General features: G+C 40.8%; 2 protein-coding genes across 43 annotated transcripts in view; one reads left to right on the top strand and one right to left on the bottom strand.

The window, feature by feature from the left end:
- The window catches only part of LOC133419626 (ankyrin-3-like), a 209,266-nt gene that overhangs the window by 119,633 nt on the left and 69,483 nt on the right, over nt 1–20,150 (bottom strand). The window contains exon 1 of one of the 42 annotated variants that reach the window (XM_061708910.1): nt 11,209–11,306. The exons of the other annotated variants lie outside the window; for them this stretch is intronic. Within the exon in view, the coding sequence (XP_061564894.1) occupies nt 11,209–11,244 (36 nt within the window). The 5' untranslated portion in view covers nt 11,245–11,306. Of the gene's footprint in view, nt 1–11,208; nt 11,307–20,150 lie in introns of those variants that run through there. 42 annotated transcript variants of the gene reach the window in all.
- Nucleotides 15,147–19,359, top strand: LOC133418970 (microfibril-associated glycoprotein 4-like). Its single transcript, XM_061707942.1, has 5 exons — nt 15,147–15,203; nt 15,300–15,497; nt 16,508–16,604; nt 17,502–17,669; nt 17,834–19,359. The coding sequence occupies exons 1-5, from the start codon at nt 15,198–15,200 to the stop codon at nt 18,082–18,084; spliced, it is 720 nt and encodes a 239-aa protein (XP_061563926.1). The 5' UTR covers nt 15,147–15,197; the 3' UTR covers nt 18,085–19,359.

The raw sequence follows: 20,150 nt of genomic DNA on the forward strand, positions 1-20,150 counted from the left end.
TTTGAACGATGTCTCTACGATAAAGTTCGGCCGAGCAATAAGCGTCCGAATTTTTGCCTTTTTTTTTGCTTTTTGGCGTCTAGCGTAGCCACGGTAACACTTTTTACTGAGAAAAGTAATGCCCATCGAGGCACGATGGAGACGCATCCAACGATGTATGCCATGTATGGGTGCATGTTCCGGTTCAGGCTACGTTAACGGATAGGTTTTTTTTTCACCATGGTAAAAAACTCCATCCGAATGAATGGGGCCATGTGGCCTGGATTTTGACAAAAGATTTCCTTAAATCCCAGCTTCATGAAATTTGAGTATGTTGAAGTCCACAGCGTGCCGAGTCGGGAAACATTTGTACGATGTCTCTACGATAACCTGTTGCCTAGCAACAAGCGTCCATAGTCAAACGGAAAAAAAATAAAAAATGAAAGGTCAATATCACAAAAACTGTAATAACTGGAAGAATGAGGTTGTACGTACCGTTAGGGACAATCGGGCCGAGTGTTTGAAAGTTTGAACGATGTCTCTACGACAAAGTTCGGCCGAGCAATAAGCGTCCAAATTTTTGCCTTTTTTTTTGCTTTTTGGCAACTAGCGTTGCCACGGTAACCCCTATTACTGAGAAAAGTAATGCCCATCGAGGCATGATGGAGACGCATCCAACGATGTATGGCATGCATGGGTGCACGTTGCGGTTCGGGCCGCATTAACGGACGAAAAAAAGTGCGGAATAAGAATAATAAGAAAAGGGAAACCTTTTCTGTATACCAATATATCGCCTTCATTTTCATGTTTTTCCTCATTTTTTCGGGCGTGTTTTAGTTTTTGGGGAATTTTTTTTTCCACATCCGACCGGGGTCATGCTGTACACCCGCTGGTGTGACGTGGGACTTTTGCGACTTTAGCTTGTTAGCAAAATGCTAGCAACATTGCCCTTTGGGCCATTCTGGACGATTGCAATATGGTCATGCCATTACTTGGCATGCCCATAATAATAATAAAAATAAGAAAAGGGAAACCTTTTCTGGGTACTAATTTACGCCTTCATTTTCATGTTTTTCCTCATTTTTTCGGCCGTCTTTTACTTTTTGGGGATTTTTTTTTTCCACATCAGTGCGGGGTCATGCTGTACACCCGCTGGTGCGCAGTGGGACTTTTGCGACTTTAGCATGCTAGCAGCATTGCCCTTTGGGCCATTCTGGACGATTGCAATATGGTCATGCCACTACTTGGCATGCCCATAATAATAACGCGAAGAATTCCTACAGATACAATAGGGCCTTCGCACTGAAGGTGCTCGGGCCCTAATTAGACACGAATGCTAATCTAACGAGTCAAAATTCATTCCAATACAGCTGGTGATCCTGTTGTGTTCATGAAAAATTATAAAACGCGAATTCTTCTAAAAAGGGCATCCAATTATGATCCAATTCGAGGCTATTTATCGCTTTAGAAACATGAAAAAATAAGGGAGCATTCGTCAGAATTTGTGTCAAAGCATCCTCATGAACTCCTGCAATGAGAGATAAGTTGAATAAACGCTCAAGGCTAATATATTATAAGCTTAAAAATAATGTATTCAGTTAGTTTGATAAGCCCTTCTAAGCTTGCAGAAGCAGAGTACAAGCCGACGTATGAAGACAGTCAATGGTGAAGGACAGAGGAAACTGTCCTCCACACGCCTGCTGGGTTAAAGCGACTACGGACGTGGCTGGTGAGCGCATGATGCTGTTGATGCAAGAACTAAAGAACTACTTCAAAGCACCCATCACTGTGTTTTATAATCTAAACTGTACAAGCCCAGTGTGATAATGACTATAATTACAGAAAACAAGAGGATATTATTTAGGAGGAGATAAAGAAAACTTAAAACCATATTATTGTCAAATGAAGAACTGGACATGGACTGAACTGGGGGAAAATCCATAAATGTTGTTTATGAACAGTGAAGTGCCTCATTAGTGCAAACATAAGGGTACTGGCCACATCCTCCAGTCAGCATCCAGTTAACCTGTCACTGCCGCGGACAGGGAACTCAACATGCTGTGTGTGCACATGTCAGAAGTGTGTGGGGGTTTCAGGGTGTGGCTGTAAGCTTCTGTAAGCACAGAGGTTGTGTAGGAAAAAGTGCACTGGCAATGGAAATGGGTCTACAAGGAGAAACACAAACTGAGAATGACATTGGAGGAGAGAGGTTGAAAAATACGATGGAGGCAGACGAGAGAGGCCGACAGCGTGGCTCTGATTTCATGCCGCACCCATGTAGTCAGTTAAACGGTACACAGGATAGTCCTCTATATACTCGCTCTATGTACGCAAGTGTCCTTATTAACCTACAATATTCTCTGCAAAGCATGTTTGAAGGGCTAGGGTTACGCCACAAGCGTAACTGAGACTGATGGGGGCCTTAGAAGTCCCTGAATGCAAACTGATTATCTGCACGTGTGACCATTTCTATAAAAACAGGGAGTTTCGCAGTTTGGTGGTCTGGATCCATTCATGTGTGTGTCAACACAATGTCAATGAGGCAAGACATCAGCAATGAGCTTAGAAAACTGTCAACAATCAGGGAATAGGGCTGTTCGATTAATCAATTTTAAATCGTAATCGCGATTATGTAATTAGAACAATGTTAAAACGTGAAACTCGTAAAATCGATTTTTCACTTTTTTTTTTTTTTTTTTTTTTTAACCTTGTCTGCACACATATTAATGATTGATACCATATTAATGATTGATGGAAATACCTCTCAATACCTGCGACAAGTGCCCCATCGGAGAGGCTCTTTAGTGTAGGAGGGGGCGTTGTAACATGCCACCGGGCATCCCTCAAGCCAGATGCGGTAGACCGGCTCATGTTCCTTGCAAAAAACTTGCAAATGTGAATAGCAAATGTAATGACTGACATTACACACCTCTACCTCCTTCATGGGTTGCATTATTATTTAGCATGCAAAGACCCAGTTTAGTTTAATTAGAAAATGTCTTGTTTTATTTAATTGGAAATATAACTTACTGTATGTTTGCAAGTGCTGATTTGCTGATTTTTTTTTCCAGAGATAAAACTTTATATTTTATTATATTTTTTAAAACTTTTTTTCAACTTATTTTACAGAGTTTTGCACTTTATTCATTCATTTTTGGTTTAATAAGAGCAAAGTTTGCACTTAAAGCCCAATGGGGCAAATGTTCAATAAAAAAACAGCATATTTGAAATCATTTCTTTGCCTTTTGTCAATTCACAAAATAATCGTAATCGTAATTGAAAATCGGATTTTGAGAGAAAAAAAATCGAGATTTTATTTTTGGGCAAAATCGAACAGCCCTATCAGGGAAGGTTTAGAGAACATTTTAAAGAATATTTCAAAACAATTTAAAGTCCATCCATCGACAGTGGGAAAGAGTATTCAAAAGATTTCACAGCTGCCCCAGATGTGGACGATCCAGCAACATAACCTTAAGATTGTACACTTAAAGCAGCACAATGTAACTTTCAGCTTTTGTTGAGTTTGGCAGCTCCATTGGACAAAAGCGGTAGTGCTTTACCAGAAAGAACACTACATTTCCCTGTCGCGTGTATTTGTTTTGGTAGTGAATGAAATAAGACGGGACGGACTTTCAAAACTACTTTTCTGTTTTCAGCGGCCGTTTGCAGGATGGATAGCAAAGAGGTATCTATTTTTGGCTAAACAATATAATATGATGATGTTGAAAATCACTAAGTTCAACTTGGTTTTATTAGTGAGACTGTTTCAGCGAGATAATGCGCCCCAAATTACTACTGCAACTTTTTCCTGTCACATTTTTTTAGAGGGACTTTGTCATAAATTAGTAGTCCAACATACTTACTGACAAAATTGATAAATCTGATAACATTTTTATTTTCTTCGTTTTTTTTCACTGCTTCGGCCATGATACCAGCTTCTGCTGAGCTCTGCGCTCCACGCCCCGCCCAGCTTCCGTCTCGACTACGAATCGGGAAGGAGGGGGAAGTGACTTATGCCGTAAAGCAGTCAGCCGTAAAAATGTGTAGTTTTTTAGTGTGGCAGGGTTCCTACCCTGCACCTCAAAGTTACATAGTGCCAGTGAAGGCGATACAGACCCCTCAGACCATGACAGAGGTGTCATTAAACCTGTTGTAAGTTGATGTACCATCACAATGACTCTGGAAATATTATATTAATGTGGAAAAGTTACATAGTGTTGCTTTAAAGTACAAAAGATACTGTTTAAAAAAAAAAAAAAAAACAGGAGCTATATCACTGTACAAACTTCACTTAGCAAATCATATTAAAGTCCATGACTATTTAAAAAAGACTGAAGTGTGGCTTGGTGGGAAGGATTTAAATGAAAAAGAAAACAGACTCTTCTCTCTAAATAAAATACAGCAAACGGTGACATTAAAGGAGGAGTAGGGACTGGATTAGGTACAGCAAGCCCACAGACCAATATCTAAATCTTACCGCTAAAGGTGTGACTCACCCACACAGAGATTTAAGAAAGTCTGGGCAGAAGCTGAACTGTGCCAGATTGGACATAAAACTTTTACCCAGCCTACTGCAAAGTAAGAGTTGCAGGAGAACGGCGTGAATGAGATTTAGACTGGAGCAACCGGAAACCTGAGACTATTGAGCCAACATACAGATACCCGACTCTGGCAGGAGAACGAATAAAAGAAAAAAATCCTTCTCTGTTTAATGTCGGAGATGCTTTGTAGCCCCGCCAGCAGAGCCCCGTACAGGATTAGCCAGGTCAAGAAAAGGGATGGACTTATCATGTGGCATCTTTACTTTACAGTAGGTGTCATTTCTCAGTCAAACAGAACTCTGAATAAATTAACCTGAATTTTAACAGCATATTTGGACACGGAAGAGTCCAGTTGTATCACCAGACTAGGAAGTTTGTGTTCTCAGACGGTGAAACTGCTGATTCATGGTCCAACTCCACCAAGCAAATGTGTTTTCTCATGGATGATTGAGGGAATTTCTAACATACATATAATCTGTTGGCGTAAAAAGATAATTACAAGAACGAATCACTGATTTCTTCATTGATGGCTAGAAAACTAGTTGCCTCAGAAAATATTTCAGCCAGAGCAAAGAGAGCGAACGAACACAGTAAAGTTCCTAAACCAAGAGCTGAATCTGTACATGATTTAAATTTGTTGCATTGCCACTGTGAGAACATCAAACACGCAAAACACTGGCATGTCTATACAAACAATCAAACAGATAATTGGGGGTATTATGAGCCTTTCGGTCATTTATGGACCTGTCATGTCTTACAGACAGTCTCGATGTGCTCACTGCACCGTGGCCTTTGTTTTTACAGCTAGAAAAGCTGGTTGCTGAGCTCACTTCCCACTGGATGCCTCTTATCTGTGTTCATCTGTGCATGTGCATGGTGTCAGCTTCCACGCTGCAGAACAAAGACAAGCGGGTTTACCGGACCTCAGCCTGGGAGCATGAGATGAGACGAACACACGCAGGTTCACTGAATGAATGCTACAGAAAGAGAGTTAGAGCCCTCAGAGATACCACGGCCTTTGTTAGAGGTCATATCCATGTAGGATAACTGCATCGGATTTTCGTGTCTGATATCACAACGGACAAATATCCCAGACCACTGATGTCTTAAACCATGAACAATTAATATAAAACACTGTCAAACAGCATGATTTCAACCACCACTACTGTACATAACAGAGTAAACACAAGGGTTATGGATATAAATTGGTATCTTGTCATGAAATGAAAGGATAGTCACTTCCCTCTGGGGTAAGTAATGCAAAGGCAGTTTCAGGAAACAAGGTCAAGTTTTGAGTTAGCTAAAATTTAAAAGCTTTTACTTGTTTTATACACAAATGCTTTCCAGAGCCAACATGCAGGACATCACATAATAGCGTTTGCTGATGACACTGTTTTGTTGCCTCGAGTAAGCCCTGAACATGGTACTGTGGTCACACAATTTACAAAATGGTACAAGTCTTCTTTATTAAGCAATAATGTGGCAAACACTAATTAAAGGGGACCTATTATGAAAAACACGTTTTCTCTTGCTTTAACATATATAAAGTGGTCTATACCCCAGCCTGCCAACTCAGAGAAGGAGGAAAGCAACCAAATTCTGCAGTGTCTGTACAGCCGCCCGGATCAGCCATCCAGTGTGATGTGGCTTCTACGAGCCGTTCAGATTCTGCTCCCTTTCGTTACGTAACCAAAATGCGATTTACACAAGTTGGCCTCCGATGCGTGAAACCACACCCACAACTAACTCCGCCCACCGGAGCTTCCGCCATTTTTTCGTAGCGGTGTATCGCGTCATTCAGGCAGCCAATCAGCACAGAGTCTCATTATCATAGCCCCGCCCACTCAGAATCCTGCATAGAGAATGAGGTTAGACACTGGGAAGATAAAGACATGGCTCAGAGGCTGAATTTCTAATTTATTTAGCAAAAAAAATCAAAAGCTTGTTTTTAAGACATTCAAGGCCTGTTTAAAATAGGTATTAGATGCCATTATAGGTCCCCTTTAAGTTGTTAGCCAGATCAAATATCTGGGGATATAATTCACAGAAAACTGATTTTGGAGCCACAGGTTGATGAAATATATAAAGAAAAAAGTCTACAAGGGTTTGTATTTTTATCACAAGCTCTGGAATTTTAGTGTGGACAACACTTTTATGAACATGTTTTATTCCTTTTTTATTGAATGTGTTGGTATGGACTAGTCACCTTAAAGAACAAAAAACAGCACTGAGGTCAGAGGTTAGAGTATGTGGCAAATCTGCAGGAACCTGAAGAAAGACCATGTGATTCTGTCTTTCTGGCCGCAGATATAAAGTGCTGAGGTTCCTGTACCAACAGATGGAAGAACCCATTTGTCCCTGTTGCTAGGCATGGGACGATATGAAAATTTCATATCACGATATTAGTGGACAAAAATATCACGATTACGATATTATCACGATATTAGCGTGTCGCTTATAAAATTCTTAAAATGCAAGGAAAAACACTAACCGTGGATCCACTGGTTCCTTCAGAACATTTATTCTCAAATCATTCTCAACACAGTGACACTTGAGGTAGAGAACAAATAGTGTACTGTAAATGTTATGCATTACAAAGTGTAAACTATAGTACCGGTACCGGTACTTATTTGAACTTTCTTTTTTTGTAAGAAAATATTTCCCTGAGAGTCGAAAGAAATAAGTGACAAATAGAAATAAAGTGACAAAGTAGAGCCAAATGCACACTGATTGTATTACTCTCTGAAACTTTAACAGTGGCTGGCTGCCTGCTACTTAGTACGGCTCTCTGGAAAAATAATAAAATAAAGGCACTGCTATGTAGTATACCAAACAAAGCTGCATGGCCAACACAAAGATTGAGTGAAAATAAAGTGCCACAGTAGTCAAATGCACACGGATTGTACTACTCTCTGAAAAAATATTAAATAAATAATAATAAATAATATTAATAAAATACATGAAAAAAAATAACACTGGCTTCTACCTGTCTGGTAGCCTTGTGTGACAAAAAAAAAAAAATTTGCGATAATTACAGTACCCCTCGATAACGTTATCACGGCCGTTTTTTATCGCGATATACGATAATATCGTATATCGCCCCATGCCTAGTTGCTATCAGGCTTCTAAACAACTAACTTTTGTCTGTGTGCCCCCCCCCCCCCCCCCCCCCACCCTCCTAAAGAAATTGCCCTTCGGGGATGATAAAGATATCAATTCATTCATTTTGGAAAATTGGCTAGATTAGCTACTGAGGTAGCACAACACTACTTTTGTCATTTTTAGTGGTTTAGTCGCTTTTACGATGCTGTCCAGGATTACCAATGTTTGGTCTCTTCCATCATTATTTTTTTTTAGCCTGTGAGTCTCCTCTGTTGTGATGTCTGGTGTACCTGTCTGAGATAGTTTTAAGGTTGTTAACATGTGATATTGTGCCGTAAACAAGAGATGGCCGGGCTGCAGGAACAACGTTTCTGTGATAGCAGGAACGGAGGACTGTGACAGCGAGACAATGCTTCCTAAACATAACCAATTGAAGCTGATATTTCAGCATTGAAGAAAAGTCCTGTGCACTCCTTTAAGCAGAAATTTACTTCGACTGGAGAACTTTGATAGGAAATAGGAAACATGGCTAAATGACCAAAACACTCCTGATGTTCCTAAACCCTCTAAAGCTTCCTCATCCTTGGAAAAATAAATTGTATTGACTGCAGGGGATGTCACATGACTATTACCGCAACAGTCTAAACCTAATTAGAATAAAAAATATTATCAATTTCCCTTTGTCTTTTACAACACCGACATAAACTTGCACTGACACAGAAAAACACAAAATATTGAATAAATACAGTCCTGTTATGTGACCTGTAAAACCCTGGTCCCCCCATGGAAATGTCTCAGCGATGGCAGATGAAGAGATAAACTATAAACTACTACATCACATGACTTAGTGTAGCGATCATAATGCATAATTACATTACGGGAAAGACCACCTCAGTAAAAACACATGACTGAAATATTTGCAATAAATGGAGATGTTTACTGCTAGTAAGTACACAGTGACAATTTGCACTCAAAGGTCAATTTCCTTCACTTGAGTAATCTTAGTGTTTCTCTCTGACCCGGCATTGAACCCAGTAACTGACCGTGGAGTCAGCTGATCCTTGTCATTGTACTGTAAATAAGACGATATGTGCACGACACACATGTTTCTGTCTTAAAAGAAAACATTCAGAAATATCAGACTGCTGCACCGAAGCAGAGTAGCTCAAGGAGCCTTTTGTGAAAAACTGCGAGGCACATTGCCAAACCTTTCTAAATTAAATGCAGTTCAGTAGCAAATAAATCAGATTAATATATGAATTCCCGCTTGACCCATCACCGTCTGGAAAGGTACTCCGAACAAAGAGTACAGCATGGCGTTTCATATTTTGTAACCTAGACACTGACAGATAAACACAACTCATGACAATCGAAATAAATAATTTAAGAAATAGCTACATGCTGCAATAAATTTAGGATTTTAACAGAGTTGCTGTTTATCGTTAATGTGCAAACAGGATTCTCAGTCACGGAGGTAACTGAGCTGCAAAATTAGAATAGAAATGTCTTCCTATTCAAGTGAATGTCCATGTTTGCAATGTCAAGAACTCCCAGCTTGCTCCAGCTCCACTACTGTGTCACGGTGGTGGGTTTGAGCCAAGAATGCAGCCGTCACCAATTTGTTTTGTCCAGATTGGAGCTGAAATAAGTATGAGATACTATGGTAAACAGAATGTCTCAGTACTACTAAATGTGTCAGCTTAGAATCCTGAACAATCCACAAAACTGCAATACTGTAGCGTTGAGAGCTCATTTCATCGCTGTTGATTCAATTCACCTGATTTTTATAGCGCGAGTCAACAAAAAAAAAGATCTTAAGGCACTTTACAAAGAAAGCAAGTAAGAAAAAGTCCAGTTCACGTGTGCTGGTGGGCGGTAAAGCGGTACGCAGTTGTCGCCAGAAACGACCAGAACAAAAGTCCACAATTAGTTTGTGTGGTTTTCGACAACCGCAGGGACGAGAGACTACGAAGGCTAGTCGATGTCTGCTAAAAGTAATCAAATATAACTTCAAATTAAGCTGAAAATGATGTTTTGACATGGAAACGATTACAGAACGGAAAAAGAAAAGCAAAAATCAGAAATCAGAATTGGCTAATTAAATTACTATTGGTCCTTTTCCTAGTGAAACAGGCAGAATAACGTCTGAAGAAGACCCTAGAACTCAGACAACTGACTTCAAAGCGTAAAGAAATGAAAATGTCCTTGCCTCCATTCCAGGGTCAAAAATTAGGGATAACCACGTTGTGCTGTGTGCATGATTTGATAAACCTCCAGCAGGAATGCAGCATGATAGGATGCAACGGTCAAATGGTTGAATGGAAAATAATCCGAAGATGGAGGCAAAACGTTAAAAATAAAAAATGTTCCAACAAATAAGGAAATCGTAAAAAAGCCTTGTTACGTATTACGTCTCTTTCAAAGGTTATGAAGAGCTGTCATGTGAGAAATGCCAGTGGGGGGGAAAAATCCCGAGGACAACTGGATGGCCATGTGCCATGATACTGTGTAAATCGCAGGCGATGCCCAGGCAGCCTGTAAACATCACACATGATCCCGTACCCAAGTTTATGAGGTCCGACACGCAGATTCTTGCAGTCAGTCCGCAGGCCCCTGGAGGTGACATCAGAGCGCAGACGTGCACTGCAGTGGCCAAGTGACATTCCTCTGTGACTTTATTTATCCGTTAGAGATATCCAAAGAATGCTCTTTTATGCAGAGCATGCCCCTTCACTCTCATACATCCCCCACACGTCCCGACATGGGAGCTGAAACACGATGAGGCTGAGGGACGTCATGCCTACAGCTGTGTTTTGTTCATGGAGAATATATTTACCAGATATATTTTTAAATCTGTACTGTCTTTGTGACCCAAGAACTCAGACAGATGTACTGAAACACCGAAACTTGGATTTCTTAGCAGATTTTGCCCCCCAAAAAGCTGTTAATCCACCTTTAACTCTCTGGTCCTTTAGGGAACTTTAACTAAATGCAGAAAGGATATACTGCATATCACACATCAGCAGGTCTGGGGGAGCTTTTCTTGTTACAGTGGCTCTCTTTCTTCATCATTAACTGAGAGGAAAATAATGATTAAAAATCAGTGTTTACATAGATCGCTTTCTCTTTTTCAGGTACATTATTTTCACTAATTTCTGCTCTTTATTTTGTCTCCGCCACAAACCTACAGAGCATGCACCACTGGCCAAGGTCAGGTGCTTCCAGGCACATCAGTCTGCAGCATGAAACTGTACCTGAGTATAAACATGCACGTATAAACTCTGGAGCATCAGTAGCTTGATGTATAAATGTGCAATCAAAATGACACAGCTTAGACTGCAGAGACAAGAAAAAGAGTATTCACGTATACATCTGTGTGCACACACGCACTGCAGCAGAGTGTTGCAGCAGAATTGTGACTGCGACCTGTCCCATCAAGAAACCCCCAATCCATTATTGTTCCTCATCATCCTGCAGAGTCCTGCTACAACATCACTGTTGTACCCCTCGTGTTAGAAATTTTTACAAAAGCAGAAACATGCCAGCTTACAGTCAGTGACTACAGTAAAGTACAGGAAGGACTTACTTCTGCCAAAAAATCTGCTGCCTCCTCCACTGCCATGTTTCTCAGCCTGCAGCTGAAAGTGTGAAACCTGAGCAGTCAACTGCTGTGGCAACTAGCCCTAGCCTGGAAGCTAGGGAGAGGGATGGGGGCAGGAGAGGGAGGGAGAGAGGGAGAGAGAGGGAGAGAGAGGGATAGAGAGAGGGGGGGGCAGTCTGTGTGCGGGGAAGAGAGAAACAGAGGCCTTATGTCACGTCTAAAAATACCTGGCTGGTGGTGAGAAAGTCCAGAACATGGAGATGGAGGAGGAGGAGGAGGAGGAGGAGGAAGGGGGGAGTTAGAAGGTTAATCTCAAACCAACTCTCACTGGAGATGCACGGGATCAAAGGACGAAGCGCTGCTCCGAGTGTGTGCGCGGAAATCTCACTGGAATAATAACATGCCTTTAAGTCACTAAAAACTTTTACCTCATTACAGCAGAGAAGGAAACGCTGGACCGTTTAATCCCTTTCACTCAAATGTTAGTGAGTCCTTACTTTTTAGATTCAAGTAAAAAACTGAACAACTTGTTTTAAACTTGTTTTAAGCAGAATTCTCTGCAGTAACGACACTAAAGGAGATATGATGCTCGTCTTCCAGAAGTTCAGATGACTTCAGATCTTAATGAAACTTTTGTGACATGAGTTGGTCAAAGTACTACAGAGGTACGACAGAAAGGGTCCTCTTTAGGGCTGCTCGATTTTGCCCAAAAATAAAATCTCGATTTTTTTTCTCTCAAAATCCGATTTTCGATTACGATTACGATTATTTTGTGAATTGACAAAAGGCAAAGAAATTATTTTAAATATGCTGTTTTTTTATTGAACATTTGCCCCATTGGGCTTTAAGTGCAAACTTTGCTCTTATTAAACCAAAAATGAATGAATAAAGTGCAAAACTCTGTAAAATAAGTTTAAAAAAAGTTATATATATATATATAAGTTATATTTCCAATTAAATAAAACAAGACATTTTCTAATTAAACTAAACTGGGTCTTTGCATGCTAAATAATAATGCAACCCATGAAGGAGGTAGAGGTGTGTAATGTCAGTCATTACATTTGCTATTCACATTTGCAAGTTTTTTGCAAGGAACACGAGCCGGTCTACGGCATCTGGCTTGAGGGATACCCGGTGGCATGTTACGACGCCCCCTCCTACACTAAAGAGCCTCTCCGATGGGGCACTTGTCGCAGGTATTGAGAGGTATTTCCATCAATCATTAATATGGTATCAATCATTAATATGGTATCAATCATTAATATGTGTGCAGACAAGGTTAAAAAAAAAAATAAATAAAAAAAAAAAAAAGTGAAATTTTTTTTTTTACGATTTTCACGTTTTAACATCGTTCTAATTACATAATCGCGATTACGATTTAAAATTGATTAATCGAACAGCAATAGTCCTCTTCATCATATCTTCACAGCTCTGTTTGTATCAGGTGGTTCATCTAAACCCCACCCCTTTTCTGCAGTGCCTCTTTAAAGTAGTCATACAGCTTTACGATACCTGCTGAAAGATGCTGTTCGGTGTGTGTAACTACTGTAACTGAAGCGGTACAGCAGCGTACATGTAATTCAGTTTCCTGGTCGAAAAATCAATCAGAGGGACTAAAAGATCCAGTAGAAGACATGTCCCAACCTGATGATCAACTACGACTGCTCCAGTTCAGGGAAAAGATCCTTGCGGTTATCCCATCCTGGGATTCATCCTGGACAAGCTGCCAGTTCTTCACAGCAGCACAAATGAGACAAACAATCATAACTAGGGTTGTCCCGATCAGGATTTTTTAGCTCCCGATCCGATCCCGATCACTTGAGTTTGAGTATCTGCCGATCCCGATTTTTCCCGATCCGATCACTTTTTTTGGCTCCCTATACATTTCCGATACTTTTTCACGATCAGATACATATTGGCAATGAATTAAAAAAAAAAAAGAAAAAAAAAGAGGACTAAAACTCAAATTATCCCAAGTTTCTTTTATTGTCCATTGGAGAATAACATCAAATCAAATCAAATCAAACTTTATTTATATAGCACTTTTCCTACAAATAATGAAACACAAAGTGCTTAACAGAAAAAAAAACAAAAAAAAAACAAGAAAAAACAAATAAACATAAAACTTATTAGTGCCCCCCCCCTCCCCGCAGACAAAAGCACACTACAATTCACCTAAATTCCTAAATTACACACACAGACACGCACACAGACACATGGTGTAGACATGGCTAGGCACAGAGGATCCAGGTGACGAAACGGTAACATGGACATATATTTCAACAAAGGTTATCAGTACTGGTGCCACAAAATGTAAAAACATGAAATTGTAAACTAAAACAAAAAGTGCAGAATAGTGCAATAACAAAAATAAATAAATTTAACTTCAAAAGAGGTAGTTGAATGACATCCAGTCAAACTCACAAACACAAGAAAATGAAAATACTTAATAAGGTATATAAGGTAAAAGGTTAAGCCAATACTTGGCTTAACCTTAGTGCAACATTCTGAATGGCATGAAATGAATAGCAACAGCTTAATGCAACATGAACATATATAAAATCTTACAATTCAAACATGTAAACCATGTTAGTTTCGCTTACTTCGTCACTTCCGGCCGACGTTAAATGCAACGATATATAAAACGATTTAATAAATATTAAAAAAGGTATGTCCCGATACTTTTTTGGCCGCTACCGATGTTTTGAAAATGCCGTGATCGGGCCCGATCGATCAGGCGGCCGATCGATCGGGACAACACTAATAACAACAAACACCAAAGTTCATATAATGCTGAAATAATGACGGTTCGTACGGGAGTTTTTGCTTCCGTTAGTGACATTCAGACCCTTTTCTAAAAGAAATCAGGAAGCTGTTTAAAATGTAAAATATAAACATAATGCAATTAAATTATTATATCATAAACTTGTATTTTATTTACATTAAAACACAGAAAACATGTTGTCTCTAATAAGGTTAACTGGTAACAAGAATAATGTTTCACAGCCTAAAAGTAAGACTTTAAATATAATTTACTTTCAATAAATTTACTTTCAATACTTTCAATGGTCAAAATATTATGAGAATCTGAAGGAATCCCTGTGCACACGGGGGAGGCTGAAAGTAGAGCATTAAGATTCTTTTAGTTTCTTTGTTTTTGTTAGCTTGTTCAAAAGGTTGGAAGAGTCGTTCCAGACAAGCACGAAGCCCTTCTCCAGACTCAGCCATGTTTATGTGTTTACTAGCTTAGTGCCGAATCCAGAGATTTTATTCCAGACAAATGAGGGCATGTGAACGTGAACTAGGAACTATGTCCTTTAAATCAAGGTAAACACTTAAGACAGGGCTTTCTGGCAGGAAACACGAGTAAGTCGCAAGCAAAAAGAGCGGTAAATCAGTCTGAAGCAACTTATTTACGTGATCCGTCTCTAAACTGCGTCCTCTCCAAAGGAAACTCCCATGTCAGCACGTGCACGAGCGAGGCCAGGTGCAAAGATCCGCCATGTGTGCTCCAGAACAGTAAACACAGACGGTAAGTTTATGACTCCAAAAACAAAAGCTAACAGTTCTGTATATTTGTCTTTCGTGAAGATAAACAGTAGACTGTTACGTAAAGTCGTGTGTCGGGCTGCTGACATCAACCTGAGCTGGACACGTCTGACTCATTTATTCGGGCCTTTCCAGGAGCAGAGGTTATTCCACAGTTGCATAAAAACAAACAAAGAGGATGATGTTAGCAGATACTAACATTCAGAGATTTGATGTACCAACTCCAAGTGCTGAGACAAGCAGAAACACAGACGGAGAATAAAAAAACAACACAACACCACTGACCGCACAGCTGGAAAACACTGTGTTGCAACAGCTGGACTTGCACTGATATATAAGAACAAATGCAGGTACTACAACACATGTGGATGTGAGACCTTTCTATGCTGGTGAGCTCATACTGTAGATGACTTATAGATGACACAATGATGGTAAGCTGCAGAAACCTGACGAGGTTTCCATCATTCACTTATCCCTGTCTTTTGATTTTCACATCAGAGTCACTGTTGTTTTCCTCTCTGCTGCAGCTCAGGGTTTTGTTTGTGATGCTGCTGCCAGCAGCGACACATCAGTCCCCGCGGCCAGCAGACTGCAGTGACGTGTACAGGGCCGGCTCAGGCCAGGACGGCGTGTACACCATCTACCCAGCAGGCCCCACCTCCCCTGTGCAGGTCTACTGTGACATGAGCAGAGACGACGTTGACGGTTCTGCTGAAAAGTGGACGGTGAGCAGGACGGGACGAACGATGATCAGTTCAGACCAAAGATGACTCCTATTGTAAAAATCAACTCCACCTTTTTAACTATGAATCTATCTCGCTCTCAGATCCGCCATGTTTGTCATCAACGGGAATGTTTCTTTCTTTCTTTCTTTCTTTCTTTCTTTCTTTCTTTCTTTCTTTCTTTCTTTCTTTCTTTCTTTCTTTCTTTCTTTCTTTCTTCCTTCCTTCCTTCTTTTTCCCTTCCTTCCTCCTTTCCTCCTGCTCTTTCCTTCCTTCTTCCCTTCCTCTTTTCTCCCTTCCTTCCTCCTTTCCTTGTTTTCTCCCTTCCTTCTCCCCTTTCCTTCCTTCCTTCCTTCCTTCCTTCCTTCCTTCCTTCCTTCCTTCCTTCCTTCCTTCCTTCCTTCCTTCCTTCCTTCCTTCCTTCCTTCCTTCCTTCCTTCCTTCCTTCCTTCCTTCCTTCCTTCCTTCCTTCCTTTCTTCCTTCTTTTTTCCCCTTCCTTCCTTCTTTCCTCCTGCTCTTTCCTTCCTTCTTCCCTTCCTCTTTTCTCCCTTCCTTCCTCCTTTCCTTGTTTCCTTCCTTCCTTCCTTCCTTCCTTCCTTCCTTCCTTCCTTCCTTCCTTCCTTCCTTCCTTCCTTCCTTCCTTCCTTCCTTCCTTCCTTCCTTCCTTCCTTCCTTCCTTCCTTCCTTCCTTCCTTCCTTCCTTCCTTCCTTCCTTCCTTCCAAAAATCAGCTTTACACAAAAACATCATCAACGGGAATTTATCGTTTTTACAGCGACATGACAAATTCTTATTGTGAGGAATTTTTTGACGGTATATTGTGAACGGTAAAATATCGCCCATTCCTATCAATGACTATGATAACATACTAAAACACTGAAAATGCCATGGTCTACTGCCATAATAAAGCAAAGACGGATATCAAAATGCTTTCAGTTTTCATGCCCGATACTCCAAAAACATCAACTACTGAATTAAGTTTGTCATTTGTTGCTTCTTTCTTCAAAAACCAGGTCATTCAGAGAAGACAAGATGGTACTGTAAACTTCTTCATGAAGTGGGATCACTACAAAGCTGGGTTTGGGAGCGCTGCTGGAGAGTACTGGCTCGGTATGGATGGAGGCGCAACACGCAGAAACACACGGGCACACACACACACAAAACAATTTCCTTCGATTGTTGCCCATCTGTGACATGCCTTATGGCACTTTTCCACTAGCACCTACTCGGCTCTACTCATCTCAACTCGGCCAAGTTTCTTTTCCATAACAATTCAGCACCTGGAGCAGAAGTAGGAGGGTTGGAGCGAAGGTTCTGTGACGTATTTGATTGTGTGATCTAAACAAAGAAGACAACAACACCAAAAATGTAGAACCTGGAGGAGATGATAGACGTGCTGCTGGGTCTGTGACTTGTGTTCGATATCAAGTTAAAAAATGAGAGTGAAAGAAGCTTTTTAGTTTGTCTCAGCGCTGCTGAAAAGTCAGCTGGGAGCCGCGAGCAGCTATGAAGTGACAGAGCTCCTGGTAGATCTGGTCGTTCCTTATCGCCCGTCTAGATCCATTTTTAATTCTCTCTTCAGCCACCAGGTTTATGAACATCTGCACCTCAGAGTTGGATCATGAAACAGACTTTTGCTGCCATTGCTGGTCGAACAAAATGAACAAGAAGCCGCCGTCAGAGTCGCTCTTTCGCTGATGTCACATCCTGACTCAGACGTCTGACTCCAACCCTCTGACCAATCGGTGGCCTGTAGTGTGATAATGTCAGATACAGCCTGACTCAGCCGCTTAGAACCTCGGTAGAGTAGTTACAGAAAAACTAGTACTAGTGGAAAAGTGCCATTAGTGAAAGTAACACTCATACACTCCAACATTTCCCTCTCCCACCATGACTTCCCAGCTCCGTTTATACCAGCTGGTTTTAGATTTCGTTTCTAGTGAACACACTCAGCGCTCTTGGACATTCATCTTACACGATGACATCGAGCCCCTGCTTATCTTTCAGGGCTGGAGACGATGCACCTGCTGACTCAGGCCAAGACCTACGAGCTGAGGGTGGACATGGAAGACTTTGAGGGTCAGAAGGTCTTTGCCCACTACTCTTCCTTCTCTGTAGGTCCGGAGTCAGAGGGATACAAACTTAACCTGGGGGCTTTTGTCAAAGGGGCAGCAGGTGGGGCATTTTTCATTTTCTTTTATCTTTACAGGCTGACATTTTGGACAGAGTCAAACTCAATGCTCCTTCAGATTTACTCATTTGTATCTTGAAAATCTAACTGACAGCAACGCCGATGCAAAGACTTGCGCTGATGACGTTTTCTGGGTTTTTCCCGTCAGGAGATTCTCTAAGTGGTCACAATGGAAAAAAATTCACCACCACGGATAAAGATCAAGATGATCATGGGTCTAACTGCGCCCGGCTGAGCTACGGAGGATTCTGGTACTATTCGTGTTTCGGCGCCAACCCTAATGGCATTTACACCTGGGGACCTTCACCTCAGGCGGCTGGCGTGCAGTGGAGGACTTTTAAAGGACTTGAATACTCCCTAAAAACTTTGGTAATGAAGATTAGACCAGTTTCTGCATAAGAAAAACCCAAAAACCGTACTTTGGTAGTTGAGACTGGGAGGTGCATGACAAACCCTCTGGAGTCAAGTCTTCTATATTTAGTAATTTAGGTAACGTGGATAAATATTTAAAAGCACCCTCATTCCTGCAGGCTTGCTAGCACTCACTGTTTGACCCATGTTATGCTCCTTCCTTAGGGGGTGGAGCAAATTAATAGTAGTCCATGAACAACTAAGATCCTGAACTACTGACAGCTTCACGTATAACAGCTCAGAGTCGGGATGTTCACAAGATGCAGTTGATGCTAATGGAAAAATGCAGAATAACAGAAGAAATAAGACTTAAAGTACATATACTCATTTCATTCAATCATTTTATTCTGATCTGGGTTTGTGATGTCACAGCACCCTACAAATCTGAATGACACATTTTCAGGCCAGCTGATGGGATTTTTGAGTTTAAAGTCACTTCAGAAACATAAATATATCCTCTCAAGCATAGAAACAGTAATCTTTGCATCGTCATTTCCCTTTAAACTACAACCGTATGGTGAAAATCATTGAGGATTTAGAACACTGACGTCTAAATGTCTTGATTTAGTTTGTTAAAACAGACACATTTCGCCAGGGGTGTCAGGAAAACCTCACTGAGACTGACCCACAAAGCAGGAATCATTTAGCAGCTTCAACTGGAAATGCTGCTGATGAAGATGGCACAGATGAGAAGATGCTCAAACGGCTCAAAAAAGTCCTAACTGGACTTTCCACGCAGGGAGAAATGATATCTGCACCAAAAAAAATGACAAGCTTCCAACATCTGCTCATTCATTTCACTGAAATCTTCAACAGTATCAGATGCAGATATTATGCTCAGCAGGTGGGGAGAAGTTTTACTTTAAAAAGTAGTTATACACTTTATTATCATTTAGAATTATTGTCCCAAAGATGAAGTACCGCTACTCTGGTTTTTAGCGCCAGCTCATAATTATACCATTTTAAGTACTACAACTAATCCTAATGCTTTAACATCATCCTGACTCTTTTTTTTTTCTCTTTTGTGTGCCGCTTTTTTGATTGGGGTTGCTAAACATGATGCTACGCTATTTTTGTCGTCTATTTTCTTTTGTTTTCTCTTTTCTTGCTGAAAACTCACGTCATGCCTGCTGGGTAGCCTGTTAAGGTGATCGGACTATTCCATTCACTAAAACTTTTTTTTCCCCTCCCTCTTTCATGGGCCCCCGGCGGTGTCTGGGGAAGCTGCACCGGTTGCACTGCCGATATTTACGCCTGTGCCTTGTATGCTACAATATAATGTATACATTTCACATTAAAATCCTTTTAACATGTAAATTGTGACTTTTCTTTGATCCATATTATGCTGCATTTAACACTTTTGAAAAAAAGAAAAAACACCAAACATTATAAATAAAATATTTAAAATCTTGTTACATAGTTAATTTAGTGTTTTTCTACTCTAAATAAACATATTCACTTATATTATATTATATGGATATGTTTAGTTTAGGGATGCCCCGATACAATTTTTTTCACACCGAGTACGAGTATTTCAATTTGTGTACTCGCCGATACCGAGTACCGATCCAATACTTTTACCACAAAAATAACTAGTCTAAAAATGCAATGAAAAATGCAATGAATTGGAAGACAGGTTTTATTTGCAACAGAAATTCAATTTTAAACAAAACTCAGCCGGCGGGGCTTTCCTCCGCGCATTAGTCTCATCGCAGGTACATCAATTGCTTCACCTGAAGCCGTCCGTGTGAAACAATCAAATAGAATTTAAAAAACAGGCTAAATGACAGTACACACTCTTGTACAGTAGGTGGCGGTATGCACCTTAAAGTTGGTTGCGATCCACCAATAAAACGGGATGTCAGCAGTGTGGACACACCTCAAAACAACGGACGACGACAGAAGCAAGGCAGACTGCGAGCTCGCGGTCTGCCCTGCCTCTGTCGTCGTCCGCCACTCCAAAACATGTCCACACTGCTGACATCTCGCCCGCACCAACCGTCGCCATACCGTCCGAAACGGCGGCGCCAGTCTCACCCACGGGCACCACTTTC

The sequence above is a fragment of the Cololabis saira genome, chromosome 19 (assembly GCF_033807715.1).
Source record: "Cololabis saira isolate AMF1-May2022 chromosome 19, fColSai1.1, whole genome shotgun sequence".
NCBI lineage: Eukaryota > Metazoa > Chordata > Actinopteri > Beloniformes > Belonidae > Cololabis > Cololabis saira.

Coding starts and splice junctions, on each gene's coding strand:
- LOC133418970 (XM_061707942.1), top strand. Junction 15,498..16,507: donor GTTCTGCTGAAAAGTGGACG/GTGAGCAGGACG, acceptor TTCAAAAACCAG/GTCATTCAGAGAAGACAAGA. Junction 16,605..17,501: donor TGCTGGAGAGTACTGGCTCG/GTATGGATGGAG, acceptor CTTATCTTTCAG/GGCTGGAGACGATGCACCTG.